Source organism: Mytilus trossulus, chromosome 3, assembly GCF_036588685.1.
Source record: "Mytilus trossulus isolate FHL-02 chromosome 3, PNRI_Mtr1.1.1.hap1, whole genome shotgun sequence".
NCBI lineage: Eukaryota > Metazoa > Mollusca > Bivalvia > Mytilida > Mytilidae > Mytilus > Mytilus trossulus.
Window position 1 is genome coordinate 64284394 of NC_086375.1, and position 11332 is coordinate 64295725.

The 11332-nt window shown below is 32.3% G+C and overlaps 1 protein-coding gene across 1 annotated transcript; it reads right to left on the bottom strand.

Annotated features, from left to right (window-relative positions):
* Window positions 1-200: 200 nt before the first annotated feature.
* LOC134712102 (uncharacterized) lies at window positions 201-10763 on the bottom strand. The gene is made up of 10 exons (XM_063573256.1): window positions 10626-10763; window positions 8431-8588; window positions 7923-8040; window positions 7279-7379; window positions 6174-6315; window positions 3970-4064; window positions 3336-3441; window positions 2358-2442; window positions 1929-2130; window positions 201-499 (listed from the first exon to the last, which is right to left on the bottom strand). Exons 1-10 carry the CDS (start codon window positions 10636-10638, stop codon window positions 365-367), a joined length of 1155 nt encoding a protein of 384 aa, XP_063429326.1. The 5' UTR covers window positions 10639-10763; the 3' UTR covers window positions 201-364.
* Window positions 10764-11332: the final 569 nt, after the last annotated feature.

Below are 11332 nucleotides of genomic sequence, written 5' to 3' on the forward strand. Positions count from 1 at the left end.
ACGCTTCTGTTGATTTTGATGCAAATTCTTGGTGTAGAACATATAATTTTAAATATGACGAAAATATAATAGCTGAAAACAAATACTTTTTATTAAACGTACAAAAGTTAAGTGTTATGATTCTCTAATTACAGCTAATTTATATTCTGAAATGCAATGTTAGATCATTGATGCTTTAACAAATGTAAAAATACTAAAAATATAAGTTATGAATTTATTAATGAAGGAATTTCTCATTTCAAATTACAAAAATCTATGCACTTTGTAAAGTGTAGGGTTTTAGTCGAAAGTTCAGTAATACTAAAGTTGTCTCTGATACTCATAATGACCACTGAAACCTAATGTGTCACAAGATAACGATTTGTCAAGACTTATGTCCGTGCCATGAACTAAATACATCTTCTGTTAACTTTGAAGTATGTTGATTCATATGAACAATGTCCCACTTTTTCATCCATGGTCCTTGAATGGTGGTGTCAAATTCTGGATCATCAGGTAACTGAAAATTAAAAATAAAACAACATGCATGGTCATTCCATTTCATAAATATTTTGATGAGTGTTATATAGACGAAAAGCGCGTCTGACGTACTAAATTATAATCCTGGTACCTTTGATAACTATTGTAAAACATGAGCCTAATTTGTTGAATATTTACTTGGTAGAATAAAATTCGTAACAGGGGTGAATCACAATGACGCAGCTTCCAACAAATCAAACCACACATTGGGCATATTTATAACAAAGTCAATTGTCAATGTTATAACACAGAAATAGGATTTAACTCGAAACTTGTCTCAGAAAAACTATTGCCCTGCTTGCACTAAACCAGTAAATGGGTACTTACATACTTACCTCTTGGTCATAGAGCTTTTCGTTTGTTTAGATTGCCATAAAATCTTTGCTTTCTTTTTTCTTTTACTTTTTTGAAAAAGGGGTTATAAGAATCCCTGATTAATTTAAACCGAAACCAGAACAATGCATCGGACGCAACAAACAGACAACGTGTTTAAAATCTTCTGTTTTTAATAAATATCATCATTGACCCTGACTGATAACTAGCTTTCACTTCCTCAAACCACTGCAAATATATAGACAATAACTGTTTAGTGTCTTTAAATATCAGCTGTATTTGTATGAGGCTAGGAAACAAGGTGTATGCGAGCGTTTAGCGAGCTACTACACCTGTTTCGAGCCGAGTACAAATACAGCTGATATTTAAAGACACTAAACAGTTATTGTCTTTATCCTGCAATTAATTCTGTATATTGTTTGTGTTTTGAAAGACACGAAAACTAACATATTTAGCATTTATTTTCGATTTGTAATCCCTTAAGACCCGCGTAGTAATATCAAAATCACACATTACGCTGAAGACGGGTTCGCAAAAAAAGAATCTCGATTGGTCAACAATAATACATCGCTCAAGGTGAATAATTATCTATTTTAATATAACAAATAATTTCAACAGTAAAAACAAATAACAAAACATTGTCAAATTTGAAACAGAAATGTACTAGTTGTCCTACGCTTCAGACTTGACATTCACTAAACATGAAATTGACATGGTTGATGTTGTAACATAATCCTACACATTCAAGTTTTGAAATCGACAATTGTCATCGTCATTGGAATGCAACTGGATTACACATTCTGAGGTCACACAGGTTCAAACAATACTCAATCCGGCAGTGGGCGGAGCTTTAAGGCTTTAAAGCGATATCTGTATAGTAGAACACCCAATTGCAGGATAAAAACTTATACCTCTGTTCAAAGCAACTTGTATTGAACAGAGTTTGTATTTTTTTTAATAAAAATGCCTTAAGCCCGATAGTCACTTCGGTACAGGTATATAGTTCTTCGAAGGAGCGTGAATAGAAATTGAACTATGCATTTAGACTTTCCTACAAGTACTGTAATTCTACATACCGGCAAGACATCTTTTACTGCTTCTCTTTGTTTCTCGCGTCTATCAACGTTATCAAATGGAGTCCAATCAATTTTAAAGTTAGGGTCCTTCACTGTTCTCATCAGCAAAGGTTCTTTCATCCCATAAAATCCTGCTGGTTCGTCTGGTCTTTGCCATCTCAAATCCAAGCTCCAACGGATTTGTTTTGTCATGTTAGGAAGACTTGAAAAGAAATATGTATAGTTTTGTCTCTTTATAAAGATATCAAAAATACCAAGATAATTTATAATTTGGTTTGCCAAACGCGCGTTTCGTCTACATTAGACTCATCGCGCTCAAATAAAAACAGTTTTATATAGGATAATAATGTATAATGCTAGTCTGATCATTTTTGATATTTTATTTTTTTTTAACTAAGTTGCTGGAAATAATAAACCATATAAACCTACCTTCTGTGTGGTATTAAGTTGTTCAATAATAGAATACCACCATATGGTACTGGACATGTTATTATATCTTTATCCACATCAACGTCTGTAAATAAGAACATCATAAGTTAATGTGACTTATTTCATATGGCAATATAAAAAAGAAGATGTGATTGCCAATGAGACAACGCTCCACAGGAGACCAAAATAACACATGAATTAACAATTATAGGTCACCGTATGGCCTTCAACGATGAGCAAATCCTATACCGCATAGTCAGCTTTAAAAGGCCCCGAAATGAAAATGTAGAACAATTCAAGACCTAAGATTGGCCAATATGTGTTTCCCTTGTGTTTGTATATCAATAAATATAGTTACATGATGTGCATGTTTGTTTGATTCTATATAATTAAGGAGGTGTAGTCATAAATTGCCAATGAGACAATTATCTAACATAGTCAAAATGGAGTGGATTTAAAACACTATAGGTCATCATACGACCTCCAACAGTGAGCAAACCAAATGATATGTTGTCGCCTTTTAAAGACATGATAAGATGTAAATAAACTCATCATAGATACCAGGATTTTTTATTTTATATACACGCCAGACGCGCGTTTCGTCGACAAAAGACTCGAATCAAAAATATTAAAAAGACCAAATAAAGAACGAAGTTGAAGAGCATTGAAGGCCGAAAATTCCTACACAATTCAAAAAGGAACGAACCGGTCTGATTTATAACAAAATAATTAAACGAAAAGCAAATATGACAGAAATTCACCAACAACAACTACCGAATTACAGTGTCTTAGCTGTGCTATACATTTTTGTGAATGCATACCCCTCCCCTAACCTTGGTGTACAACTTGATATAACAAAAATGAATAGCTCCAAGGAAACTTCAAACGGATGTAGATCATTAAAACTGTAAATTCAGCTGGAAATAGCTAAGTATCTTTGGAAAACAGTTTTTCTTTCATTTCGGATTATTTACCTACCCAATGTCTTGATCATTTCCTTCTCTTCTAACATAACATACCAGGTGCCACCATAACAACATTGGTGTGGCGCTACAAGACCTTTCCTGTGTCCTTTATTGGCCACCTATAAATAGCATACTAATAAATAGTCACTATTTTCAAAACGTGTGGAAAACAAATTTAAATATATTTTTAACTTTGATAACCGTGGTTTTGGTCAAAGGTAAAAAGCCCTTATTCAGATACAGATCTACTATCTACAATGAAGTCTTAAACTCAATATTGTTGAATTATCATGTAAGTTTCTGAGCAAAACAAAACAGAATCTAGAACTTTAATCCCATCGATAGCTAATGAGTATATGTCATATGGAAAAGAAGAGATGTGGTATCACTGCCAATGAGAGAGATATATTTCCAACAAAAATACAAAATGTAAGTAACAATAGGTCACGTGGTATGACCAACAAGCATATGTTATAATATTTTTTTTAATTTTTAAGCAACACATAATATCAAATAGTGTTGTTCCCCACTCGTTCATATGAACGTCCCAAATCAGACCTCACATTATACTGTGTATGTATATACCATACATACCCGAAATTGTTTGAAAATTGAAATCAGCCATGCTATGAAAATATGGAACAAACCTGCATACAACCATTTTTCTCGTTTGCATCAAGCAATGGAATCCAAGCTGTTGGTTGGAGTGTTTTATAACAGTCGACATTTAAATAACCACAGTCTGAAAGACAATTGAGTTGATGGAATGAATTTAAAGTTAACTATAAAACAATAGATAGGTCATATTATGTATGCAACAATTGCAACTCGTTATTTGTTAAGAGCGTCTTTAAAGCCCAAAATATAGATCATTGAATAGGGTTTTTCTGAAATATATTTAAAAAAATATCATTCCATCATCTCATAATTAATTGGAAACCTTAGTAATGCATGTATAAAATGAAGTCATTGTGATTTTTCATTCAATGATATATGAGAAATGAACCACAGAACTAATTCAAACTGACTTGTCAACAGTGTAAAGCAGGATATTATAATGTGATTGCTAGTTTAAACAAGGACAGTTGTTGGCATGACACGGGTTATGTTCTTCTCATATATGTTATGATGGTATGATACTAAACCCCTAACGGGAAGGATTGTGTCTGGCCTTGAAGTCACAAAACTTTGCTCAGTGCTCAGAGCACAAAAATCATATTGGAAACACCAAATCCTGTATTTTGATTGGTTGATTCTCGAGTCTGAGTACAAAAATCTTGCTCGAAAGTTTTATGACCGAAATCATAATCTTTCAGTCAGTTTAATTGAAGTCTGGAGCTGGCATGTCAGTTAACTGCTAGTAGTCTGTTGTTATTTATGTATTATTGTCATTTTGTTTATTTTCTTTGGTTACATCTTCTGACATCAGACTCGAACTTCTCTTGAACTGAATTTTAATGTGCGTATTGTTATGCGTTTACTTTCCTACATTGGTTAGAGGTATAGGGGGAGGGTTGAGATCTCACAAACATGTTTAACCCCTCCGCATTTTTGCGCCTGTCCCAAGTCAGGAGCCTCTGGCCTTTGTTAGTCTTGTATTATTTTAATTTTAGTTTCTTGTGTACAATTTGGAAATTAGTATGGCGTTCATTATCACTGAACTAGTATATTTTGTTAAGGGGCCGGCTGAAGGACGCCTCCGGGTGCGGGAATTTCTCGCTCCATTGAAGACCTGTTGGTGACCTTCTGCTGTTGTGTTTTTATTTGGTCGGGTTGTTGTCTCTTTGACACATTCCCCATTTCCATTCTCAATTTTATTTGTATAGTTATACAAATTCTTGGTTTAAATTAGTATGCTGCAGAAAAATATGCATACAAAGCAGATCACGGTAATTACGGTAATTAAAATGTTCTTCAGATACGGAGCCTGCAACCGTCGCCATGTTTCTAGGTTTCTGATAAATAAATATAAGGACTCATGCAAAACTCAACCAAACTGAGGAGGGCATGCATGATGTAGATGTTAAAACGGACAAACATAATAAGTCTTAACATATAATCTGTATATGCGCCATGTGGAACAGGAAAGGGCAAAATTGTCTATCCAAAAAAATGTTATAAATTATGAAAAAAATGGAATAACTCAGACGTAAAAAAATAAACACTGCCTATTTCAGAGGTCATATCTTCGTGGTCTACATTGTGAAATGCAAAGAATAAGTTATTTTGTATAACCGTAGTTTTACTGCTATTACTATGTCTATGAAAAAGTTATAAGATTAAGAAAAAAACACGTTTAACTTTAACTTTAGACACAGTGATGACTGCTGTATCCCTATTTTGACAATTTTACTGATTATTTCTGTTCTGTTCGCGCATCGTTGTAATTATACTGAAATTTGATGCAACTGTCATATAAGTGAGAGGTTAAGCGCTATAAAACCAGGTTCCATTCACCATTTTCTACATTTAAAAATGACTTTACCAAGTCAGTAATATGAAAGTTGTCCATTCGTTTGATGTGTTTTATCATTTGATTTTGCCATTTAATTAGGAACTTTCCGTTTTGAAATTGCTCGGAGTTCAGTATTTTTGTGATTTTACTTTTTATACAAGTCAAAATTCATGAAATATTTGAAATCAGGTGGATGGTATGATTGTCAACTTATTAAAGATCTACAAATACTGCTGATTTCCGTCTTAGATCAGGAATGGAAATAAATATAATATATTAGTAAAAAGGGCGTGTTTCCAAACTTAATAGATCTAATTTCAAATACCAATCACAATTTATAGTATAAGACTTTATGTATGTCAGAATAAAACATAACTTAAATGTATCGCTGTTTACCTTGGTGCCAAGGTACTGTTGTAGCTTCATTTTGAGGAGTCTTTGTTCGTAAATTCCACACAGGATGTCCTGCAATTTCGGGTCCAATTAACTGTTCCACCACGTTTAACATTCTTTCATTGCTCCATAAGTCTTTGAATGCCTATATAGAGTATTAACTTTTCAATCTAATTAAGATATAGATCTCTAATTTCGTTATGCTCATATGAATACGTGAGTTCCGATAGATCTGAATATTAATCAGAGGGATAAGGTTGTTCATAGAGAAAAATTGTTCATCCTTGTTTACTTATTTATTAGTTCGATTTATGGTATCATGCAACAATTTACTATTACAACTTTACCTTGTAATGCAAATTAATCAATGCTGCACTAAAAGTAGTTTATAAATGCATCATCATACACATGTGCATGTTTATGGTTTAGTAGTTATTATGATAAGTATGTTATTTTCATTTCAATTCTAAGCTTATCTCGCTGAACTGAAATTGGAGATAATGACCTTTAGATTTATAAGATGTTGCTCTCGTTGTTACTCATTCGGGACTTATTTAACCAAGTACGTAAAAACAAAGTTCAATAAACTAGTTCAGTGTGTAGGTGGCAGAGTGGTCTATAGCGCTAGGGACAATACAGGCGGTGTTGTGTCGATATCCTAGCAAATGACAATTATAAAACATCTTATGTTTTGCTTGCTATTAAATCAGGTTTAATTCACCATATTTTCTACATAAGAAAATGCCTGAACCAAGTCAGGAATTACATTTGCTATCTATTCGTTTGATGCGTTTGAGCTTTTAATTTTGTCATTTGATTAGGGACTTTCAGTCTTGAATTTTCCTCGGAGTTCAGTATTTTTTTGTGATTTTACTTTTTATATCCCTATGTTCTATGTACACAATGTTAGCCTTTTTGTCGATTTTTAAAACGAGTTCTTAAACAGTTAGTCTTTAAAATCTAATAGAGTTTTGGAGCTCGGGTACATTCCAAGCTGATTTCAAAAATTGCGAAGAAATATATACTTTGGTCTTATTTATTATGATTAATATTACAATTCATTCCATTCTTCAAATCTTTAAATAAAAACTCCAATGTTGAAACTCACCTGGGCTAACTGGTCTCCTTTATGAAGAAGAATATTAGCACCTGGAAAATCTTTTTCGATGGCAGTCAGTCGTTCAAAGAATCCGAGTTCTCGATATAAACCTGTAATACATAAGAATAACTATTACTATTTATTTTATTTTATTGCCCGGCACTCTCTCTCCCTCACACACGCACGGTCATACATATACATAATTGAATTGTTATGAAAATAACGTAAATTGAGGTTAATTGTTTGTACTTATAGGTTATGATGATGAAATATCTGATATATTGGTTCGCACATGTTTACTGGATTTTCATACTTATTTGCTTATTTGAAATAACATTAACGGTTAAAGTTCCTATGACAGATGCATGTGTATTTCGACAATAAATGTGACTTCAGGAATCGGCTCGAGGGTCAAAACGTTTGAAAACCATAGCTTATCAACAACATTAAGAGTTACAAACCAAATAGGACAAACAAAAATACTAGCTAAAGCTAAGCAAGGAATTAGAGCTTTGCAAGAGGTAGAATTAATCCTTAATTTGAAATAATTTCCAAAATTATGTAAAAACAACTACAAAAAAGCCACGTACTTTTATGAAAGACATCTATAATTATGGAACGACTTAGTCTATTTGACAATATCCAATACATACTTTTAATGCGCTTGGTGTTGTACAGTTTTTGTGCCAACTCTTCTACTAGTTCATTAACAGCATCTCTGCATGGATCTATTTCATCCCTATTGAAAAATTTCTCCACGATGACGTACCCCTAGAAAATTCATTAAAAACTTTCAATCAAAATACGAAGTGATCTATGATAGGCGATACCGTCCAAATGGAGAAAATTCATGGCATTTCAAGACATGTCTTCTTTTATTCCCTTTTCAAATGTGTAATCATATCGAAATAAAATAAGATTGAAATATTTTGTTTAAAAATATAATTGACATTAATCCAAAAATGAAATTTATAACAAAAGTTTCACCATTATGTTGATATCTTATTCTACAAATTACAGGTTTGTAAAGTGCTTTTTCTTTAAAAAAAAAATATGATTATGAATGTTTGCCGTATGAGATAAAAACCACCAAAATTAACAACTAAATTTAACTGAGTTCCGTGTAATGTTTATAAAATAATGTTTGCATTTTATACTTACATCTTCAAAGAATTGTTTAATTTCATCATCTGAAAGCTGTCCTAGTTTCTGAGTTGTAATTTTCGGTCTTGCATTCGAATTGAAATAGTCCGGAAAAGTTTCCCCTGTATATCCGTGAGGGACTGTCGGCGGCATGGTCAGTCTATATGGACATATAACTGAAAGAATTTGTTAAAGGACCTACTTAATAATACAAGTAGTACTACTTTTGGTGGCCAAGGTCGAATATGTATCTGTTATCTTTATCATATACAAATTGATAAAATTACTTGTAGTTGATAAAATTTAGATAACATTTTTATACAATTTATAGGAAACAGAGGTGTTACTGTCCCTTGTTGCTGGAATAAGTCACTGTAACTTTAAAAAAAATAGTATGATTTAAAAGAAAACTTATTATAAAAAGGTCACTTAGTGTCAAATTCATGTTAACCGATTTGAGTCTAGTTCTCATATCGATTCATAACAATATAAAACTTTTATCCAAAGTAAAAAAAGTATATAATAAACAATTAACAGGGCATGGGCTCGGTAATATGCAACTTCGTTTCGTGTGTACTTTAGTCTTGACGCAATCTAATTTTCTATTGAGTTGTGGACCTCCGAAAACCTCCGATGGTCATATAAGTGATAAAAATATAAACAAGGCTCCGTGTTGAAGACCGTACCTTGACCTATAATGGTTTACTTTTACAAATTATGACTTGGAGGGAGATTTGTCTCATTGGTACTCATATCACATCTTTCTATATCTTTAAATAGAATTGGACTCGTGATTTTACTAGTTCTGTTTAATTGCATATTATAGATTAAAAATATATGTTAATCGTCTTTTTACCTCTATAAGAATGATGGGTTTTTTTTATCGAACCAGCCAATCAAATGGTTTACCTTTGATTTACTTTTGATGGTGACATACTTTACCTTAAAGTCATATAAAACGAGTGACTGGCGAAAAATTATGGTTATCTAATTCGTGAACCAATGCATGTATATATCATAAACTTACTCTTTTGTGTACAAATTTATCATTTTTTACGTGTATAGCATGTACAATCAGATAATAGTTTATTTCAGTGACAGATCATGCGTATTGCGATCACAGAATTTTTATGAGAAGGGTCACACTAAGGTCAGTTTGCATACGGAAAATATGCCACGGTCGGCGAATTGCTTCCTGGAAGTAAGTAAGAAACTTAACTTCTTCTTAATGTGGACAAATTACAGAATTTTCTTCAGAAAAAAAGTATATGTATAGAAGTTAAATAATGAAAACTATCCATTTTGTTTTAAAAACAAACATATGCATCATTTTTTTTTTATTTGAGGTTTCAAATAACTCAACACGCACAGTGCATGCGTTATCAATCTCTAGCTAAGGAGTGAAATTGAAGTTCACATGAATACTGATCTAATGAGGTCGATTTTTTCACTAGCAAGTGAATAATTCGTTACTCAATGTGTTTAGTTTATTTTGACAAAATTGAACCTTCTCGATAGCCGCTAAAAGCGAATTATTATTTCAATCTTCGCAATTTCATTAATGATTGAACAAAAAAAAATCGAATTCTAAATTTGTATATATTTCTCGTAGCTAGTGTCCCATTTTAATTATATCAACTATCATAATTTCTAGTTCACCTGCCAAAGGAAATGTGTTAACAGGAAACAAACAGGTATACCACATAAAATAAACAGATACAAACTATGTTTCTTGTTTAAATTGCTTTACATTTTTATTTCGGGGCCTTTTATACAGCTGACTATGCGGTATGGGCTTTGCTCATTATTGAATGCCGTACGGTGACCTATAGTTGTGAATTTCTGTGTCATTTGGTCTCTTGTGAAAAGTGGGTTCATTGGCAATCACACATCATCTTCTTTATATTTTAGACATATAGTGTAAAGAAATTCCCGGCGACTTATTTACGTATACCTAGTATAATTCGAAGCCTCGAGATAGACAAAAAGTTTAGAAAGCATGTGACTTCACTATTGTCCAGTTATTTTGCTGCTTTTTATTTAATGACAATTAAACGAGACAGTGAATTCAAATGCTTCATTTGAACTGAGACTACTATATAGTAGTCTCAGATTTGAACCAGATATAACTTTTTTTATATCATATATTTTAAAGCTTTCATGTGTAAATATATATTTCCGGTATTTTCTTTATAGCACCAAGAATCTCTCACCATGCTCGTTCATCTTGTATTGTTTCAGCAGCAGTTTGGAGGTAGAATGTTCCGAGTGTACCGCCAACTTCTATTCGCTGTACTCAGCTTCAGTCATTGTGGGTAGCATTTCCTTTTCTCTTTTACAGCAAAATCGTAGGTAATTAGTCCCTGTTCACTATCCTAAAAGAAATCATTTTTTTTTTTTATAAATACGTATACCTAGTCCTATAATATAAGACTCTGCAGGTTCATAGAGTCTTATATTATAGGACTATATAAATACCCTATATGAAATACACACAAATGGTTTTGAAATTAACGATTGTGGTTAATTGGATTACCGTAATCAGAGTGTCGTGTGTACAGTTAATGATTGTTAATTAGTCTTATCTTATTTCATTACAATTGGATTACCGTAATCAGCGTGTCGTGTGTACAAGTTAATGATTGTAAATTAGTGTTATAGCTTATTATATTTATAAATATACATATCATTTCAAATCTTTATTACTTCAAGCATACATAAAATTGTTAAAAATGAAAACGGAGGAGAATACTAGTTATGAAAATTAAAATTCTTAACCATAAATATGAAACGCGGAAACCACATTAATAGATAATCACAGTTTAAACGTACAATTTGGCTGACCAAGAACATGCAGAAGTTTTATTATTTTCTCTCTATTATTTATGTAATATATTACAAATCTCACCTCTGTCAATTG

Coding starts and splice junctions, on each gene's coding strand:
- LOC134712102 (XM_063573256.1), bottom strand. Junction 8,041..8,430: donor TTAAACAATTCTTTGAAGAT/GTAAGTATAAAA, acceptor TGAATTTTCTAG/GGGTACGTCATCGTGGAGAA. Junction 7,380..7,922: donor CAACACCAAGCGCATTAAAA/GTATGTATTGGA, acceptor TATGTATTACAG/GTTTATATCGAGAACTCGGA.